General features: G+C 40.2%; 1 protein-coding gene across 1 annotated transcript in view; it reads right to left on the minus strand.

The window, feature by feature from the left end:
• The window catches only part of CNTNAP5 (contactin associated protein family member 5), a 4,019,360-nt gene that overhangs the window by 790,588 nt on the left and 3,206,122 nt on the right, over nucleotides 1-22,650 (minus strand). The window contains exon 14 of the mRNA XM_044060643.1: nucleotides 21,841-21,997. Coding sequence (XP_043916578.1) covers nucleotides 21,841-21,997 — 157 coding nt within the window. The remainder of the gene's footprint in view (nucleotides 1-21,840; nucleotides 21,998-22,650) is intronic.

A 22,650-nucleotide genomic window follows, 5' to 3' on the forward strand; every position in this document is an offset into this window, starting at 1 on the left:
ACAGTGTATGATGGATCCTGATCTGTTCTGATGCCGTGTGTTACTTTTACCACATGTATCTTTCTAAGGATTTTTGATGATCCTTTCCCTTTTACATTTTCTTCTAACAATGATTCTGATTGTCTTAACTGCTTTTCTCTATTAAATGTTGCCATGGTTACATTGTAGTTGCTTCCTCCTATTCCTTTGTTACTCTATGCTTTTACTGTAACAATTTGCTATTATTACTACATCCTGTCTATTTCTGTTATATGACATTAATTTCTCTTAACAGTCCAAATTAGTGCTCTTTATGCTAACTCTATTGGAAAGCAATGGAATTCCCTTCCCAATAACCTTAGACTCATGACGTCACTCACTCCATTCAAAAACAATCTTAGAGAATATTTCAAGTCCCACTCGTTATGCCCATGTCTAACCCCAGATTAATACCCATAGCTTTAACATCATACTGCTCTCTTCTCTCTCTCAAACTATTTACAATCAATTTACTTCCTCCTTATCTACCTATGTTTTCTGACCTATTTAACCCATGTTTTGTCTCTACAAGTATGTAAATAATGTTTGTTTTACTGTTTTGTTATTCCTTACAATGTAAGACTTCTATCAAATTGTAGTGCCTAACTGTTCTTATGTTTGGGTGCTTTTCTCCCCGGGCCTCTACTGAAAAAGGATATGTATCCATCTAGACTAGCCCGGTCAACAAATGTAAAATAAATAAATAATTTTTTTCATCTATCTTAATCTGTCTATCCATCTCTATTAAATCAAGCAGGTCTTCCCTTAGATCATTTTCTTCTGGACTGAGACCATTTTCTTTGCTCTCTGTTTCTTGAGAGTATTCTACAGAAAATTGTAGAACATATTCCTGTGATATATCCTCTTCAAATGCAGCCTTCTTAATCTACTGCTCCTTCATATGAGAACCTATCAGTCCATTAGTCCATGCCATTATCTGTCTCAGAGTTTCCACTGTTCCACTCTTACCTACTCCTTCCCTTGCTGTGAAACTTAAACTGGACTTTGTAGTGGTCTCCTACAAAGGCTCCAGAGCATCACCATCTGGCAAATCTTCTTGCGATGCCTCACGCTCTACTTGCTGTTCCTTAATCAATGGGACCCACTGTTCCATCTTGCTACATCATTGACTGTGTTGGACTCTCTGCATTGTCCTTCACTTCACAGATAATTCATAACATCGGTTTCTGTTTAACTTTTACCTTACTAATCATCTTTTCTACATTCTCCATTTGTTTTATTATTTTGTACTGGGAATTTTCAAGACCCTTGTACCTTTACCTGTATTTGTCTTCAAATATGTTTGGAGCTGCTTTTTTTAATTGATTAGTTTGGCTTTCTCCTTTGCATAAACATTGCATCATACCACATCTCTTTCTTACCCATATGCAAAGCCATGGAATGAATCATGATAGAAATGATCAGCAATGACATAGAAACCTCCAGACAGTGGATCCAACCCATTTTGGTTTCATCAAGAGCAGGTCATGCCAACTAAACCCAGTGGACTTCTTTGAGGAGGTCACTAAAACAATGGATGAGGGCAAAACAATTCATACTGCCTACCTTTTTTTGGCCAAGGCATTTGACATGATACCCCACTCTGGCATTGTTGACAAACTTAAGAGGTTAGGTATAAACCCTTGTGTCACCAATTGGTTCACCAGCTGGCTCACAGGCAGGACCCTGGAAGTTAGAACTGAGGAGTCTATAAAGAGGCCATTCACCAGCAGAAACTCTCAGGATCAGTCCTGGGACCTCCCCTTTATGACATCTGCTTCTCTGAAATCAAGACCATTGTCAAGGGCCTCTGACTGACCAAATTTGCAGTCAACTGCAAATTAAAAAGAATCATGGACTCTCCCATAAACACTAATGTTTTCCAAGAGTAGCTGACAGACAAATAACTGGTAAAAGAGCCATGGACTAAAACTAAATGCCCAGTAATGCAAAATAGTATAATTTGGGAAGTCAGCCACCCCTGGTAACTACCATATTGACAACACATCTCAAAGAGTTGACCCAGTAGTCAGGGACTTGGGAACACACACATAAAGTAATCTAGTTTTTGACCATCATGTGTCTATAGTAGTGAGGACATTTTTTATGTTGCTCAACCTTTAAACAAAGTTATGAAATCTAGGTCCAAGGATGTCATTGTTCCATTGTATTTGGCATTCATCAGACCTGTCATTGAGTACAATGCCCCCTTTAGTATGTACCTAGCCAGGCAAATCAACTAAAAGAATACATGGCATAAATAACACGTCTGTGCAGACTGCCTCAGAGCCCTATCCCTGTATTCTGCCTCCTACAGGCTTTTGAAGGGAGATCTATGCCTGGTATACAAGGCATTTTCACACCCCACTCTGATGGACCTCCTACATATCCACAAAAAAAAAACAGCACCAGATTTAGCCATTCTAAAGACATAATCCTTGCTATGATATAAACAGGACCTGCTGTAGAGACAAGCATGCATCCTAAAGACTACCCCTTCTCTGGAACAGGCTTCCCATTCATGTGAAGAAGAGTTCCTTCCTAACTCAATTCAAGTGTAACTTGGACAACTGGATGAGTAATCAGAACTCACCCCTAGTTTAGCACCCGTGGTAGCCTAAAAACAGTTCACCTTCTAGGCCCTTGCTTGTAAAGTTTCATCTCCCAGACCCCTGCTTACACTACCAAGGATACCAGAACATGTCAGAGATTTGGGATGCACAGCTAGGCTTAAAAAGGCTCCTGTGGTCCTTAGCCAGTACATACCTATGAACTTATGAATCTAGGTCCATATTTCTTTTTTATACCTTTCAGAAACCTCCGGGTTTTGGGTTTTTGTTTTTTTTTTTGTGTGTTATTTGAAGGCAGTTACGAATGATGTGTTTTTATACTAGGCACGTTTAATTTCAGCTTAATCCACATAAGTTGTATAGAAACTGGAGCTACAATAAACTGGCTTTCAGCAATTTTCAAACAGACATCATTCAGTCTATTGTTAAACCTCTCTACAAAGGGTTTCCTTATTAAATGGGTCTACTATTCTAAGGGGAGAGGTCAGGTGGATGGGTTCAAATGATCAAGACAAAGATAAGCACTTCAAAGATGGAGGCTTTTACACTTTATATTAAAGAAATGACTTAAAGAAAGTGTAGCTTTATGCACAAATTTTGAATTCTATCCACCCTTCTCAGTGGTATTTTCATGTGACACTTCATTTTACATATGGCTGCATGAAAATCAAGTAACGTTGGTGTTTGTCTACGATGAAATGTTACATTATGGGTATAGCAGGCATGTGCTATGTAAGCTATGATAGCACAGGTGTTTGCTTATCTATGATGAAATATAACATTATGGAGGTAGCAGACGTGCTATGTAAGCCATGATAGCACAGGTATTTGCATATGTATGATGAAATGTCACATTATGGGTGTAGCAGACATGTGCTATGCAAGCTATGATAGCACAGGTGTTTGCTTGTCTACAATGAAATGTCATATTATGGGTGTGGCACACACATGCTATGTAAGTTATGATAGCACTGGTGTTTGCATGTCTACGATGAAATGCTACATGTATGTGCAGCACTCGTGTGCTCTGTAGTTTATCATTTACAGACTGATTCTTAATAGGCGAGATAGCCAGCTCCAGGACACTGTTCCACCTTTAAACTCATAAAGGAAATATAAAATGAAAAAGAAAACTAGGAAAAAAGATAAGTATGACCAAGTGGGTCATGCTTATTAGATTATCAGCAGTCAGTATAAGGGCTTCTGTATGGTTATTGACATAATTAGGATATGTATGTATATATAGGTTCTGTTACTTCTGTTGAATGGTGCTTTTCCCAACATCTGTTTAGCTGACAATATTTAGTCTACTAAACACATGGTCGACATCTGTCAGAAAAAGTAGCAGAGCGGACCATACCTCTGAAGTTTTCAGATTTTGTCTTTTACTTATGTCTTTTATCCTCCCATTAATTATGGCTTTGTCTAGATTTCTTGCTCTAAGAGGCTGAAAGTTATGGACTGGGTGATTCACAGGGCTGGCAAATTTGCCTTTTCTCAAGAACTGTGAAATCTTGTAGTTTATATGTATGTATGTATATATATTTGCTTCCCCACAAAAATAATGGTTTATTTCATTTTTTTATTTTTTTCATGCGGTGAGATTTATTCACGGTGCATGTTTAACAGTGTGTCAACTTGCATAATGCCGTTCATTTAGTATGAACATTATGCTTGTCAATATTAGTGCCATTTGACAAATGTGTGTGTGTGTGTGTGTGTGTGTGTGTGTGTGTGTGTGTGTGTGTGTGTGTGTGTGTGTGTATGAAATAATAAACAGTCTATGAATTAAAGTAGTAGCACTGTAACTACTAGGTATGTTACGCACAGTTACTATCCCAGCTGACTGCCACCAATAATGTGATGTCCCCCACTTAAAACCCAGGTCAGTAATTAAGGAGCCTCAATCCTCACCACTGACACCAGTTGGGAGCATCACAGAAAATACCAGAGCACAGAGCACACAAGAGTAAAATTCCACAATTTTGCTTAAGAGCTGAACAGGAACATGCTCTGTTTTCCTGGGACTGGACTATATACCTCTGTCCACCCCAAATGTAATCCCTTATCATACACTTCAGAGCAATGTTTGCCAGTTTAAGATCTCTGACTGACTCACACTCAAATTTAAATCTCACACACTCAAACACTTATGGGAAGCATAACACAGATTTCCAGCTGTGTCCCCTCCACAATACAAATGGTAATGCTGCCACTAGAGTCAGACAGGTCTACACACCCTTCAAACGGTGATCAATTACTAACAAAAAATATATCAAAATAAATGATAGCTATGACCAGAAGCAGCCAGGCATTCAAGGTAACCTGAGGAGTATCAAACAGATATAAACACTCTCTAAACTCTAAGGAAAAACACTGATGGTCCAACCACAATGTAAGTAATGAAAAACATTTAATAATAAATAAAATGATTATTAAAAAATGTAAATCAATAACTTTCAATAAACACCACAATTCAATCACCAGAAATATAAAATTAAACTGTAGGATAGAAGTTCATCATTTTAGAAAACCTCTGTCTAAATAACTAAACTTTCATAATCTAACTAGAGAATACTGTGCCTGACCTAATCTAAAACATAAACGCAAGGCAAAGGCAGGCTTAGAGTTCTGGTGAGTCCTTTTTCCAGGTATCTTCTGCACAGCACTGTAACTGACTATAACTCTTTGCTAAATGCCCAGATACTGACTTCAGCGGTCTCTTTTATATTCCAGGTTAACAATCTCAACTGTCTTGGCACATACTGCACAAAACCAGTGTTCCACACAATCACAGCCCTTAAGGCAAAATAGCATACCCAACACACTAGTAATAGGTGACTCTATAGTCAGGCACACTGAAGTCCCACTCACTAGGCTGAACAAGGAGAAGGTTACTGTTAGCTGCCTGTTGGGTGCCAGGAACCGCCACATAACACAAACACTCAGGTCACTCCAGAACAAGTACAAATATGACTCTGTCATTATCCATGCTGGTGTGAATGACCTGAGCCATACCTCCCTGGACTTCCCTGGACTACATGAAAAGAGACATGGAGGAGCTCTCTGATCATGTAGCCCAGGCCGGTATGACCCTGACCCTGAGTAGCATCCTGCCCTCACCAAGAATGATATCACGGTATAGAGAAAAAATTATCAATTTCAACAATTGGCTAAGCTTCTGGTGTCATTCAAAGGGGATCCAGTGTTTATCAGCCTGGGATGACATGCTCGACAAGCCATGCTGGTTCGCTAGAGGCGGCTTGCACCAATCACCCTTAGGCTTTCGAATACTGGTCAAAGGCTACAACTCATACCATACATTTCGGCCCCAAAACCCGGACCAAAATACAAAATGTGGGGGAGTATCCATATTCATCAAGGATACCCACACCTCCAGGTTAGAGGCACAGCATGATGCTTCAGAGATCATCCACGTGCAACTAACAAAGGCCAAAAGTGCTATTCAAATTACAGCTTGCTACAGATCACCCACCATGTCCCAGGACACCAACTCCGCATTCCTGGAAACACTGGGTAACATAAAGGTCCTACCAAACACCCTTATATTGGGTGATTTCAATTAACCAAACATTAACTTAGAGAACTACTCTAGTACGAACTTGCTTTCCCAAAATTTCCTAGAATTTATAAACTCAAACACCCTAGATCTACTGGACAACACCCCCACCAGAGGTGACAACATATTGGACCTGGTCATCACCAACATGGGCAACCGGTGTTTCACACCGGAGGTCAACCCCTCGCTGGTTAGATTTGACCATAAACTAATCACTCTGGATATCCACATTCTGCCACCACCCCCTGTCAAAGAAACCACTGTGAAAAACTTTGAAAAGCAAACGTCATGTTACTTAAGACCGAGGTGGGAAGTTTCAAAGCCCCCATGCTGTTCAAGCTGCAAAATCCTTTACTAATGCACTCTATGGGCACCTACAAGAATGTATGGATCATGTTATCCCAAACAAAACCAAGACTCACTCCTCCAAGAAAAGGAAACCAGTCTGGTGGACCCCTGCCATAAACAAGCTATACAATAGAAGGAGGAAACTAGTACAGAAAAGAGTAAAATCTCATGAAGGGAAGACATCCCTGATCAGTATCAGCAAGATACTACGTTCCCTCATAAAATCATCCAAGGCTAGCTTCGAAAGAAAAATTGCCATGGACTCCAAAGATAACCACAAAGCATTCTTTAGCTATGTCAAAAATCTAAGTGGCAATTCTCAGATCTGCTCGGAGTTAGTGCAAAATGGCACAAAATACACAGAACCAACCGATATAGCCAACATCATGGCAGACAGGTTCAGTGCAAACCTCGCCCCCCTCTCACCACCAAAAGGGCCCATAACTATACCAGAAGAATGTAGTGCCCCTGAAATCACAGACACTCAGGTTAAAACAGCCATCTCCAAAGCCAAAAACACAGCATCAATGGGACCGGACGGTGTCCCAGGTTGCGTCCTACACAAGCTCAAAGATGAACTAACCATTCACCTAAACACACTGTTTAAACCTAGCCTCTCTACAGGCTATGTGCCCACAGAGTGGTGCACAGCAACGGTTATTCTTCTCCACAAAGGTGGAGCCACAATGGACCCAGGGAACTATCGCCCTAAAAGCTTGACTAGTTTGGTCTGCAAAGCTATGGAGCACATCATCATGGATCTCATTAACAGAGACATTGAAAACCTCCAAACACTGGACCCTACCCAGTTCAATTTTGTTAAGGGCAGATCATGCCTCCTAAACCTGGTGGACTTCTTTGAGACAGTTACCAAGGCTGTAGACGAGGAAATGGTGGTCCACACAGCCTACCTAGACCTTGCAAAGGCCTTTAACACCATTCCGCACTCAGGTACTATAGACAAGCTCACCAGCCAGAACCTACATCACGAGATGGGTTGCCAAATGGCTCATGGACAGAACCCACATGGTAAGAGTTGTGGGAGCTAGGTCTGACTCTAAACCGGTTGCAAGTGGCATTCCCCAGGGCTCAGTCCTAGTACCCCTCCTGTTCGGCATATACTTCTCAGAGGTACAGGCAAGCACAAGAGGAATATGGCTGACCAAGTTCGCAGATGACTGCAAACTAGGGGCTATAATTGACTCTCTGTCTGACACAGACATCTTCCAAAAGGATCTCACTGAGACAGATACCTGGTATCAAAACCATGGCCTCAAGCTAAATGCCAAAAAGTGCATAGTCATCCCCTTTGGAAAAAACAAAAGTACCCACCAACTACCACATAGGTGGTAGCCCCCTAAATACGGAAGACAAAATAAGGGATCTGGGGACCCAAGTAGATAGTAACCTTTCCTTTGATAATCACATTGCCAAAGTGGTTAGAAAATCCTTTTATGTGGCCTACCTAATCACAAAAGGGTTTGCATCCAGATCGAAAGAGATTATTGGGCCCCTCCACGCATCACTCATCAGACTCATCATAGAGTACAACGCCCCATTTGGGATGTGCTTACAAGATACCTGCAACAACTGGAAACTGGGAAGACCACAGAAGTTCCTCACCAAGAGGATCACTGGCTTCAAGCAGATGCCCTATGGAGCTCGACCGAAAAAACTCCAGCTGTACTCAGTTGCATGCTGCCTACTCAGAGGTGATCTCTGCCCGACATACAAGGCCATGTCCAACCCAGAACTGATGGACATGCTCCACCTAAAGAAAACCATATCCCCTCAAGCCACATGCTCCAGGGATCTAAACCTCACCACAACAATAAATAGGACATGCTGGAGGGATAGATTCCTGTCCCAGAGACTTTCCATGCTCTGGAACAAGATTCCAATCTACATTAGGCAGAGCTCTTCGCTAACCCTCTTCAAGAGAAACCTTGACGAGTGGATGGGTAACAGAAAGTTTACCCCAGGGATCACTTCAATGGCTCTGCTGGACAGAGGCACAGGGAACTAATCTAAGGGGGCGGTAAAAGCCAACACATTCTGGCTAGGCTTATAAATGCCTTCAGGCAGATAGCCTAGTACCTACCTATGAACCTAGGAACCTATGAGATGGTTGAAATGCACAGGAATAATGTCAAACAATATGTAAAATATATTCCACATGAAGTGTTTTTCATCTGAGAAAATGCCTAGACTTCTTCAGATGAATGCATACATAACCCTCCCATTAATTAATACATCATCAAATCATGTGCTTGAATCTTCCAATGAAACATATATAATAATCTACAAGTTACTTAAGGTACAGCCCTACCTCCTACCACAAACTCTATTAAAATGATTTATATTAAAAAACATTAATTACTGCAAACATTTAAATCAGACCTCTATAGGTATATAGTTGAACCTAGTGTGTACATAAATAAGTAACTGTAAAAACATAATCACTTCTTGCAAGGAAATGTTAATTTATACACTTAATGATGTTTTGATTTTTGATTCTTCTTATCTTACTAGGCTTTTTAATTTTAAAAGGCATAAAATAGAGCACGCCTCATTTAAGCCTGGATGACTGTAGGCATTAACAAGAATTTGCCAGTAAAGTTCCAATTCGTCTAACTTTAGTGAACAAGGTCCCCTTCAAATGTTTGGAGGAATTTGGTCTATTACTAAATAGCCAAAAAAATGTGTATTAAATTGTTGGACATGCTTGGCTAATGCATTTTCCAGTCTGCCTTGTGAAATGGCATACTGGTGTTCGTGGATCCTTTCTTTGATTTTTCGTTCTGTTTTCCCTATATAGTATGCGGGACAGAGTTTGCATTGAGCCAAGTAAACTACTTTTTTTGAATTACAGTCAAACCTCTTGTTAATCCTATATTTTTTTATCTCTAACATGAAATGTATTTCCCACTTCAACAACTTTACATTGCAGACACATGCCACATTTATACATCCCTGTAGTTTTACACTCTCTCTGAATTGGATGTTCTAACAGGCTTTTGAGGTTTTGATGTCTATGAAATATGACGTTGGGATTAGTGCCTAACGTCTGACTTAGTATAAGGTCACTAGTCAAAAGATGCCAATTTTTCTGTAACATGTTCAAAATATTACTAGCATGTTGTAATGAAACTCATAGTGAAATTGTCTGCACTATTACGTACTGAAAATATGTTGGTTGTTGTTCCCTTACTTGTGTTTTTCAGGATGGGTAAAAACATACTTCCTCCCTTTTTGTGGCTACTTCAATTATTAGATTTTCAACTAGTGTATTGGGGTACCCCCTTCTGATGAACATGTTCTTTAGGTTTTGGCATTCAAGCATGAAATCCATATCTTCTGTCACCATTCTGGCAGCCCTTACTAGCTGTCCTTTTTATGACTGCACAATTCTGATGAAATGGGTGGTTGCTACAGAAATGTAGGAAGGAGTTAGAATATGTCTCCCTCTTGTGGATAGTTGCAACATATTCCCCTTTGTCTCTGTCTTTTTTAATGAAAACATCCAAATAAGTCATAGTTTCAGTGTCAAATTGATGTGTGAATCTTAAAACATCTGTGCTGTTGTTGAAATGTGTCACTAATTCATTTGCTGTGCTATAATCCCCTCTGATGATCATAAATATGTCGTCCAGGTATCTGGTGTAAAAGTAGATTTTTTTGTTGTATTTCCCTTTTCTGGTCTATCATATCAGATTCTCATGTAGCTATCACCAGGTTTGCAAAACTACCACCACATGGGGATCCCATCGCTACCCCTAATCTTTGGAGGTAGTATTTGTTGTCAACCATGATGTAGTTGTTTGTCAATATAATGTCCAACCAGTGAGATGTCAGACTCATTAGCTCCCTTTTGTTTCAGAAGCAACATAACCCACTCAATCCCTACCTGTTGGCAGATAGACATGTATAAATCATTTACGTCCACCATCAGAATGCCATAGTCTCCACTGAAAGTTAAGCTGCTAGTTTTCTCCAAAAAGGACCAGGAGTCTTTACATATATATCTTTTTAAACATATTTCTTCAATGTATAATCTACCACTTTGGCATATGCATAAGTACTTGAGTTGCGTGCATCAACAAGGGGTGTCATTGGTGGGTCGAGTGGGTTTTTGTGTATCTTTGAGACTCCGAATAAGAGTTGTATTTTCAGGCTAGGAGTAGTCATGTAGTTGTAGAGTTTGATGTCCACTCTATTTTCTAAAAACAAGTCTTCTAAGTACTCCTTGACCCTATTAAGAGCTTTGTTAACCTCATTAAGGGAAACTTGTTCATACGTTACACTGTCTAACATCTTTTTCATCCTATGAATGTATTCCCAATTATCCATTATGACTAGGCCTTCCCCTTTGTCTAGTTTCATGGTTCTCACCTGGCATGATGTAATCATTTCTAATCCTAAATTTTCCTCTGTACTAATATTAGGTCTAGAGTTGCTATCTTTTAACATTTCTCTAATATCAAGTTCACATATGTTTTCAAACACAGCAAGTATAGGATTAAGGGGGGAATTATAAACACTAGGAATTGTGACTCTATCATTTGGCACATATTCAGCATTATCAAATAATAGCTTAAGACTCAACTTACATATAAAACATTTCATGTCCATAATGAGTCTAGCCACATTAGTATGTGCTGTAGGTACAAACGAAAGACCTTTTGCTAATAATTCAACCAGGACATGTTTGACATGATGTAAAAACAAATTATATACTTTGAAATCCCCAGTAACATTTACAAGGACCTCACAGTTCATTTTCGCTGTTTGGTCAACTATATTGGTTGTTATCTTCTCCATCTGTTGTTCCTTTGCTGATTTTGCTTGGCCTGTGCCATTCTCATAGGTTCATAGGTTCATACTAGGCTATCTGCCCTGGGGCAATTATAAGCCTAGCCCGATTCTGTATGGCTTACGCCACCCCTTGATTTGAGTATACTGTGCCCTTTTTAAGGTTTAGTTTACTGTGCCTCTGTCTAATAGTGACACGGGAGTAATTCCTGGGACAAACATACGATCCCCCATCCACGTATCGAGATTCTTCTTGAAGAGATTCAGTGAGGTGCTCTGCCTCACATGAACTGGAATTCTATTCCAGAGCGAAGGGAGCCTCTGGGTTATGAACCTGTCCCTCCAACAAGTTCTATTTATTTCTGTGCTGAGGTTCAAGTCCCTCGAGCGTGTAGCTCTAATGGATTTAGATTTACTGAGGTGGAGCATGTCCATTAATTCTGGATTTGACATAGCTTTGTATGTCAGGCATAGATCGCCTTGAAGTAGGCAGTATGCAACTGAATAGAGCTGGAGTTTTTTTAACCGAGCAGCATATGGCATCTGTTTGAGACCCTTGATTCTCTTGGTGAGATACTTTTGGGGTCTTTCTAATTGCTGCAGGTGTCGGGTAAGGTACATTCCAAAAGGGGCATTGTATTCTATGATGGGCCTGATGAGGGATGAATAAAGGGGCATGATTACCTCTCTTGATCTAGATGTGAAACCCTTCGTGATGAGGTGGGCTATGTAGAAGGTCTTTCTAACCACTTTGGCAATGTGGTTTTCAAAGGATAGATAACTATCAACTTGGGTCCCCAGGTCCCTAATAACTTTCTCTGTACTTAATGGGTTTCCGCCTATGTGGTAATTTGTGGGCACATTGTTTTTGCCAAAGGGTATGACTATACATTTTTTGGCATTTAGCTTTAAACCATGGCAATGGCACCAGTTATCTGTCTCTGTGAGACCTTTTTGAAGGATGTTTGTGTCAGCTGGAGAGTCGATTATGGCGCCCAGTTTGCAGTCGTCTGCAAACTTGGTGAGCCATAGTTCTCCCACGTTTGCCTGTACCTCGGAAAAGTATATACCAAACAAGAGTGGTCCCAGGACAGAACCCTGTGGGACGCCACTTGTGACCGGTTTCCAGTCTGACATGGCTCCAGCAACTCTCACTCTGTGGGTTCTGTCTTTGAGCCAGTTTGCAACCCATCTTGTGACATAGGGGTTTATATTTAAGCTGGATAGCTTATCTATGATGCCCGAGTGGGGTATTGTGTCAAATGCCTTTGCAAGGTCCAGATAGGCTGTGTGGACTACCTTCCTTTCATCTATGGCTTTGGTGACTGTTTCGAAGAAGTCAACCAGGTTCAAAAGGCAGGATCTGCCCTTGACAAAGCCGAACTGGGTAGGATCTAGTGTCTGTAGGTCCCCAATGTCTTTGTTTATGAGCTCCATGACGATCCTCTCCATAGCCTTGCAGACTAAGCTAGTCAGGCTTATGGGGCGATAGTTTCCAGGGTCCGTAGAGGCTCCACCTTTGTGGAGTGGGACCACTGTTGCTGTACGCCATTCTGTGGGCACATATCCTGTAGTGAGGCTGAGATTGTATAGCTGTTTTATTTGAGGGATTAGTTCCTCTTGGAGTTCATGTAGGACGCAACCTGGGATGCCATCTGGTCCCATGGAAGCAGTGTTTTTTGCTTTGGAGAGGGCAGCCTTCACCTGAGCATCAGAGATGTTTGGGAGGCAGCCCTCTGCCAGGATAGATACTTGCTCTTTTGGAGGGGGCGGGGGGAGAAGTTTGCACTGAACCTGTCTGCCAGGATATTGGCGATGTCTGTAGGTTCAGTGTATTTTTTGTCGTTTAGAATCAACTCAGAACAAGTCTGGGAGTTGCATCCCAGGTTCCTAACATAACTGAAAAAAGCCTTATGATTGTCTTTGGTGTCCTGTGCAATTTTTCTCTCGAAGCTGGCCTTGGAGGACTTTATGAGGGATCGTAATTTTTTGCTAGTACTGATCAGAGATGCCTTCCCTATTAGGGATTTTGCTCTATCATGTAGTAGCTTCCTCATTCTGTTGTACAGTTTATTTATGGCAGGGGTCCACCAGACTGGATGCCTGCCTTTGGATGATTGGGTCTTGGTTTTGTTTGGGATAGCATGATCCATGCATTCCTGGAGATGTCCGTAGAATGCGTTTATATAGGATTCTGCAGTTTGGGCCCTAGTTTCCACTGGCCCTGGGGCCTTGAAAGATTCCACTTCGGTTCTGAGAAATGAGAAGTTCGCTTTTGAGAAGTTTTTCACTGTGGTTTTCTGGGCTGGGGGTGGGGTTGGGATGTGGACATCCAGTGAAATTAATTTATGGTCTGATCTTACCAATGAGGGATATACTTCTGGTGTGGAGCATAGAATCCCCATGTTGGTAATGATCAGGTCTAGTATGTTGTCCCCTCTTGTGGGAGTGGTGATTAGTTGTTCCATAGCATTTGAGTTTATAATTTCCAGGAACCTTTGGGCTAAGGTGCTGGGGCTTGAGTAGTGCTCCCAGTCAATGTTTGGGTAGTTGAAGTCGCCCAATATAATGGTGTTCGGAGAGACCTTCATTTTCTCCAGTGTTTTCAGGAAAGCCGAGTGGGATTCCTGACTTTGAGAGGGTGGTCTGTAAGATGCTATAAACTGAAAAGCAGTCTTGCCCACTGTTAGTTGCACATGGATGGTCTCCGATACTTCATGCAATGCCACTAACCTGGAGGTGTGGATATCCTTGATAAATATGGAAACTCCCCCTCCTTTTGTGATTCGGTCTGGGTTTTGGGGCCGAAAAGCATGATATGAGGTATAGCCTGGTAGTGCTGGGGTGCTCTCTGGAGCCTTGAACCAGGTTTCTGTCACTGCACAGATATGGATGTTCTCCATACTGAGGAGAGCTTCGAGTGCATGCATCTTGAGGTTAAGACTTCTAGCGTTAAGCAGCATTACCCTTAGTTTCTTGTTCCTTGTGCTGTCTATGGGGGTGGGTTTGAGTTTTGAGCCTTGCCTAAAAAAGGCACTATGGCGGTGGCAAGAGCCTTTGCCAATATCCGAAAGCCCAGTGGTGACAGGTGCAAGCCGTCCCTAGCGAAGCAACGTGGCTTGTCGAGCATGTCATCCCAGGCTGACAGACACTGGATCCCCTTTGAATGACACCAAAATTTTAGCCAATTGTTAAAATCGATCATTTTGTCTTTGTACTGTGGCATCATTCTAGGTGAGGGTAAGATGCTGTTCAAGGTCAGGGTCATACCAGCCTGGGCTACATGATCAGAGAGCTCCTCTATGTCTCTTTTCATGTAGTCCAGGGAGGTACATCTCAGGTCATTCACACCAGCATGTACAATGACTGAGTCATATTTGTATTTGCTTTGGAGTGACCTGAGTGCTTGCATTATGTGGTGGATCCTAGCACCCGACAGGCAGCTCACCGTGACCTTCTCTTTATTCAGCCTGGTGAGCGGGGCGTCAGTGTGTCTGACAATAGAGTCACCTATTACAAGAGTATCAGGTGTGTTATTCAGCCTTAAGGGCTGTGGCTGCTTGGCACACTGACTTTGTGGGCTATGTGTTGTGCGTGTTTTGTTTTGAGGTAGCGTTTGCTTGGATGTCTGCTTTGGAGGTCTCTGTTGCTTAGGTAGATTTTTATTTAGAGCCTCCGAGTACGTTTTTGTGTATTTATGTGTTTGGTTCGCTGATGTGGTGGGACTATGTGATACTGGAATTGTGTTGTGCAAGGTTACCTTCTCCTCCTGACTGGTTACACCAGTTTTGAGATGAGAGAGCTCAGCCTCCAGTTTGGCTAAATAGTTGCATCTCTCACATATATTTGAACCTGTTTGGAGGAGGAGAGGGTTGTCCGTGTACATGAGACAGTTGTAACATTGCCTCAAAATTGCCAGATTCACCAGCTGGACTGGAGAGGAAACCATTGACTGACCTTTGGACATGCTAGAGTAATATAGGGAAACTAAATTGAAAATGGACCAATAGAGGACAGGGTAATCGTAGAGAGTATAAGAGTAAGTAGTGCTTATGATTTAATAGTGCTAACTTGTAGGATTACTTAATTGGACCAGTGAAGGGCCTTAGAATGAGAATATGGTGTTTAAATTGAGAGATAGAGCAGTTCTAAGGGAAAAAGTGAAGAGCAGACTTTGTGGAGCCAGGAATAGTTTAAACCCAATTAGGCGGCGCTGCCTGCTGTTGCGCTATGCACAACAACGTGCAAAACCGTGCAAAAGAGGGTTTTAAGAGAGGAAGATGAAGGAGTTTGGAATTGACCCAAAATGGCCAATAAAACTACAGTTTCAAGTCAGTAACCACTCCCACAGGGGCAGGCAGGCTGCTCAATGTTTTTCACTGCCACTGATCAACAGAGAGACTTCCCTTTAGCCCAAGCAAAAAATGGCCTCCAAGAAACTTTCAAACAGTTCAAGAACAGCAAGCCTGTAACTGAACTTTTTTAAATCTCAGAAAAGTGGGTAAAAAGCAGGATTTTTTTTGTTTTTTGTTTTTTTTCAGAGATAGCAGAGGTTCACAAGTATCAACAAGTTATAACAGTGCAGTAAATGACCCCACACAAGAGTGCTAGGCCAAAGAAAGATAAAATGCAAGTTTTGAGAAAAAAACGATTTTAAAAATAAGTGCAAACAGGAAATTCAGTAAACAGCTCTAGGTTGTGCTCTAAATAAAGTTACTAATGCAGAAATCAAGTTTAACAAGCCAGAAAATGCTCAAAATAGGCGGCTATGCAGAAAAACTTTGCAAATAAACCGAGGAAAAATACTTAAAATCTCAAAAGTGGTTCCTTTCTTCTCTCAGCGTTTTCTCCTCTTGGTGGGTGCTTCACCAACAGCCAACAAGCCTGAAAAGATGCCAAAACCACGAGGCAAACAGGTTTTAAGAGAGGAAGATGAAGGAGTTTGGAATTGACCCAAAATGGCCAATAAAACTACAGTTTCAAGTCAGTAACCACTCCCACAGGGGCAGGCAGGCTGCTCAATGTTTTTCACTGCCACTGATCAACAGAGAGACTTCCCTTTAGCCCAAGCAAAAAATGGCCTCCAAGAAACTTACAAACAGTTCAAGAACAGCAAGCCTGTAACTGAACTTTTTTAAATCTCAGAAAAGTGGGAAAAAAGCAAGATTTTTTTTGTTTTTTTTGTTTTTTAAAGAGATAGCAGAGGTTCACAAGTATCAACAAGTTATAACAGTGCAGTAAATGACCCCACACAAGAGTGCTAGGCCAAAGACAGATAAAATGCAAGTTTTGAGAAAAAAACGATTTTAAAAATAAGTGCAAACAGGAAATTCAGTAAACAGCTCTCATCTGTCTTGGGTTGTTCCTCGTAGTGTTCATCACCTGAAAATTTTCCTCCTGTGTTCCTTCGTCTTGGTCGCTAATGTGGGTAGTATTTTAAAGTGTTTTGGATTTACTTCTTGTAACCATATGCATTTCATTAATATGGTTACCACTGCTGGACTCATTAACATGTTCTCCCTGATTCATATATTGTGCTTTACTCTGATTGGATAATGCAGTTTTAGACGTTTTGATACTCGTGAATAGTTGCCAGCTCTGTGATGTCAGTGGTTGGGGGTATGCTACCCCTTCCTGATAGGCTAACACATCACGGTCCAGCTTTTATGTTTTGTAGCCTTTAATTTACAATAAGCTGGTCTATACTACTAAAAATATGTTTGTACTCAAAAGAGTACCTACAAAAGTCCTTATAATTTCTGATCTGTTCGTCTAATAAAATGATTTCAGGTTCCAATGTGTCAATCCAAACTTGATAGCGCTTAGACATAATTTTCAGTAAATTATGACCTTGTTGGTCAAAGTGTCTTAATAATTCCAAATGGAATGCTGATTGTGGCTCTAGTCCTGTAGGAAATTGCCAGGACCGTAAGCCTTTAGGTACTATTTCACGTTTTAAACATTCATCAAAATATTTTATCTCCAGTTGCAGTTTCTTATAGGTTCATAGGTTGGTACTAGGCTATCAGCCCTAGGGCCAATACAAGCCTAGCCATAACAATTCCCTGGCTATTTCTTCCCAGAATATTTACTTCCCTGGACCCCTGTCTGGCAGGGCAACTGACGTGATCCCCAGGGTGAATTTCCTTTCTCCCATCCAATTGTCAAGATTTCTTTTGAAGAGGGCCAAGGAGGTGCTCTGCTTGACATGTATGGGCAGTCTATTCCAGAGTCTGGGGAGTCTCTGGGTCAAAAACCTATCTCTCCAGCATGTTTTGCTTATTATGATGACAAGGTTTAGATCCCTGGAGCATGTGGCTCTGAAGGATTGGGATTTATTTAAGTGTAGCATGTCCAACAGCTCTGGGTTTGACATGGCCTTGTATGTTAAGCAGAGATCGCCTCTGAGTAGACGATATGTGATGGAGTATAACTGGAGTTTTTTAAGGTGGTCAGCATAGGGCATCTGTTTGAAGCCTGTGATTCTTTTAGTGAGGTATTTCTGTGGCCTTTCCAGTTGTTGCAGATGACTTGAGAGGTTCAAACCAAATGGGGTGTTGTATTCTATAATGGGTCTAATGAGGGATGAATACAGTGGGACAATGACCTCCTTTTTTCTGGATGAAAAGCCCTTAGTGATGAGGTGTGCCACATAGAAGGATTTCCTGACTGTTGTGGCGATGTGGTTATTGAAGGTGAGAACACTGTCCATCTGTGTCCCTAAGTCTTTTATCATACTTTCAGTGTTTAGTGTACTGCCACCTATGTGGTAATTCACGGGTACATGTTTTTTCCCAAAGGGGATAACTATACATTTCTTGGCATTGAGTTGAGCCCATGGCTCTGGCACCAAGCATTTGTTTCTGTAAGGCCCTTTTGTAGAGTATCCAAATCATATGGGGATTCAATAATGGCTCCCAGTTTGCAGTAATCTGTGAACATTGTTAGTCAGAGTCATTTAGCGTTGGCCTGTACTTCAGAGAAGTAGATGCCAAACAAATGCGGTCCCAGGACTGAACCCTGAGGTACTCCACTTGTCACTTGTCTGGAGCTGGATTTGGAGTCAGCTACTTTTACAGTGTAGGTTTTGTCAGTAAGCCAGTTGGCAACCCATTGAGTGATGTAGGGATTAATGCCCAGCTTAATAGGTTTATCTATGATTTCAGAGTGTGGGATGGTGTCAAAGGCCTTGGCGAGGTACAGATAGGCTGTGTGGACTGCCTTACCGTCATTCACAGCTCTGGAGACTGATTTGAAGAAGTCAATCTGGTTCAGTAGACAAGATCGGCCCTTCACGAACCCAAACTGGGTGGGGTCCATTGTTTGAAGGTTGCCAATATCTCTGTTTATAAGTTCCTTGATAATACGTTCCATGGCCTTGCAGATCAGGCTCATCAGACTGATGGGGCAGTAGTTCCCTGGATCCAAGGTGGATCTCCCCTTGTGGAAAAGTTTGTGGTCTAATTCCTTCAGTTTGGAAATGATATCATGTTCTATACCATCACCTCTAGCCGGGTTCCTCCATTCGTTCGCATGATCTTCCTGCGAGAAGGATACAGGGCCCTTCAACCAGTTTGTGACATTGGGGGTCCCAATGAGCCCTGAGGTGACATGATGCTCCATTGATGGTCTGGGTAATGCACTTACTGTATTGCCTAGGGTCACAGTTCTCGTACCACTCCCACTGTGTACCAATTCACAGAGAGTGTAAAACTACAGGGATGTATAAATGTGGCATGTGTCTGCAATGTAAAGTTGTTGAAGTGGGAAATACATTTCATGTTAGAGATAAAAAAATATAGGATTAACAAGAGGTTTGACTGTAATTCAAAAAAAGTAGTTTACTTGGCTCAATGCAAACTCTGTCCCGCATACTATATAGGGAAAACAGAACGAAAAATCAAAGAAAGGATCCACGAACACCAGTATGCCATTTCACGAGGCAGACTGGAAAATGCATTAGCCAAGCATGTCCACCAATTTAATACACATTTTTTTTTGCTATTTAGTAATAGACCAAATTCCTCCAAACATTTGAAGGGGACCTTGTTCACTAAAGTTAGACGAATTGGAACTTTACTGGCAAATTCTTGTTAATGCCTACAATCATCCAGGCTTAAATGAGGGGTGCTCTATTTTATGCCTTTTAAAATTAAAAAGCCTAGTAAGATAAGAAGAATCAAAAATCAAAACATCATTAAGTGTATAAATTAACATTTTCCTTGCAAGAAGTGATTATGTTTTTACAGTTACTTATTTATGTACACACTAGGTTCAACTGTATACCTATAGAGGTCTGATTTAAATGTTTGCAGTAATTAATGTTTTTTAATTTAAATCATTTTAATAGAGTTTGTGGTAGGAGGTAGGGCTGTACATTAAGTAACTTGTAGATTATTATATATGTTTCATTGGAAGATTCAAACATATGATTTGATGATGTATTAATTAATGGGAGGGTTATGTATGAATTCATCTGAAGAAGTTGAAGCATTTTCTCAGACGAAAAGTGCTTCATGTGGAATAAATTTTACATATTTTTCTACATTATTCCTGTGCATTTCAATCATCTCATTTGCCAATACTTGTTTTTTTCTACTGGTTTATTCGTCTAAGTGATTTTATTTTAGCAATCTCAACTGTCGTATTTTAAAAATAAAAGTCAGCTGTTTGAAAAAAAATATTTTTCCTGTCAGTCAGCTGTTCAAATAATCTCATAGCAACCAGGAACATTCTAATGACATCACATACTGATCAATTAATTTTCCACAGTTTGTACTTTAGAATCTCCCTCACAAACATGTGCAGTTAGAAATGTATCAAAACACTGACAAATTCTTTAAACATTCTTTATAAACATGAAAATTCTCAACATTAAAAAAAAAATATTTACATTTTCACAATTAGACATGCTGTCATACAATACAAGTTAATCTGTGAATATACAAAAATCTCCTGCCAGATGTGCTGACACAAATGACAGTGTTTTTACTTTCTTCACAAGGTATATCAGAACCTTCTAGATACACATCTCTATTAAACCAAACTGCACATTCGCAGTTCAAACTCAGGGCTACACATTAAACTGTATACAAGAACCATAAATACAGACTGCATAGCAGAGATGAGCTAGATAAACTCATAGAAACTGGAAAAAAATGCTTGGCTTTTCCGGAATCCATGGACTTCACTCCAGAATTGGCTAGGTGCAATTGCTCAGAACAGAAGCAAACAGCCAATGAAAATGCTTATGTTCCAGCTTTCCACTGAAGAGCTAAGCCTGTTAACAAATTAACAATTGTATAGAGAATCACTTCCATTCAGACCTCTTCAAACACAGCAGGTTCTAGTATAGCAAAGGAACACATAATTGAAAGAGAATGTTCATCTGATATCAAAACAAGAGATTGACATACAGAGCTTATTTCCAGAATGGTAAACAGAAACACATTCTGACTGAATGGTTAAATAGTTATTTTACAACCAAGGTAAGAATAACAATCATCTAGGTGGCCTTTAAGCAACACCAACATTCTGTTAAGCTTGTCCAATTTCTCAAATTTACATATATACATCTACTCATACAATGCATATTAGAATGAAAAAGTGAACTTCCTTTAAAGTTACTGTGAACTGGATGTAAATAAAGCACCTTGTTGTCTGTCTAAATGAGCTTTGATGACTGTTATATGACAGCTGAATGACGTGTTATAAATAGTGCAGTGAATGAAGTTCTCACGAATGGTTAGGTCAGCAAGTTAACAAAATAAACTATGGTAACTCACATGAAAATGTGAAGCCTCAAACAACATGACTCACTATGACATCAAGCAAGGGGTGTGATTTAGTAAAAGTGCATATTAAGATAAATAAAAATAAAAATGCCAGTCTTGTCACAGTGAAAGAGTAGAGTTTCTCCTCTAAAACAATTACAGCTACAAAATACAGTCAGATACATTGTATTTGTTGCAAATTTTAGGTACTGTGTGTCAATATCAGCAGTAACATACTGTGATTACTAGATCTGTTAATGGTGACCTCTATATTCTGTGAGTCACACCAAAATATTCTATGAAAGTGGCTTGCACTTAATAAGTTAAGAAAACTGAGTGGACATAATGTGTCTGGAGCTTTTGCCATGTAAATAGCCAAAATTATTCCTTGCACACGTTTTTCTGAGTATGGCACTATATGTGATCACACAGAGTTTCCTTATACTAAATAATAATACAGTATAAATTAATTAAGAATTTAGCCCTAAAGATACTTTTTTCTACTCAACATAAGTAAGGCAGTATAAACAAATAGTGTATCAAACCCAGATGGCTAAGGAAGTTTGAAAAATGTCATTGCTTGAGGTAATTAAGAGTTTGATGATGAAACATTTACACCAACATTAAGATAATCCATCACAAACTAGTTCAGTCAGGTCTTAGAAGCAGTATCATTAGGAATAATTAATTTCACTTTAAAAATGCATTAAGGAGACAAAAGAGACAATTGTAGTATTACCATTCCTCCTTATCGGCATCACAGTTACAAAAGAATCGGATATCCAAACAGTTTTCCTCTAGTCCACACGCACACTGCTGAATTCCAGGAATAGAGCCTCCCCAATATGCATGTCTTTCATTGTTCCTACCAACCCACCACGTGAAGGGCATAACACCTATAAGACAAATAAAAATACCAAAATAAGTCCTAAAAAACATTGGATCTAGGAAATATCCTGCTGAATCTGCACTTACTGTTCAAGATTCATTTTGCCAAACATGACATCTTCATCAAAAAAGGCACTGCAAAATCAAATACTTTTGAACTTTCTGAGTTAGTTCTACAAGTTAAAATAATTAAGTCTTTCTCATAGTTTCTTAGGTGTTTACTAGGCTAATGACCACAAGAGCCTTTTTAAGCCTAGCCATGCAGCCCAAATTTCTGATAAGTTCTGATACCCTTGATAAGTGAACCAGGTACTTGAGAGATGAAACATTTACAAGCTAGGGCCTGGGAGATGAACCATTTACAGGTTTCATGTGTCCATTAGAGACATGGGTGGCATCTTTGTCTCTGTCTAGGTTTATAATCTCTGGCATTTCACCTGCATGTCATTTTCTCACAGATTAACCAGAAGAGAATATTGCATCCTGAACTTTTACACATTCTGCTTTAGAAGAGCAGGTATTTGTCACTTCTGATGAATAAAACAACCCTGATGTAAAATAATGAATTATTTTCTTTAGCTAGAGGAAATAGCAGAATGTTCATGTTACTATGCCAGGGCTTTGCAGGGCCTTACTGTATCTATTGTGTAACAGTATAAAG

This window comes from Protopterus annectens, chromosome 2.part0 (genome assembly GCF_019279795.1).
Source record: "Protopterus annectens isolate FY-2018-M chromosome 2.part0, PAN1.0, whole genome shotgun sequence".
Lineage (NCBI taxonomy): Eukaryota > Metazoa > Chordata > Ceratodontiformes > Protopteridae > Protopterus > Protopterus annectens.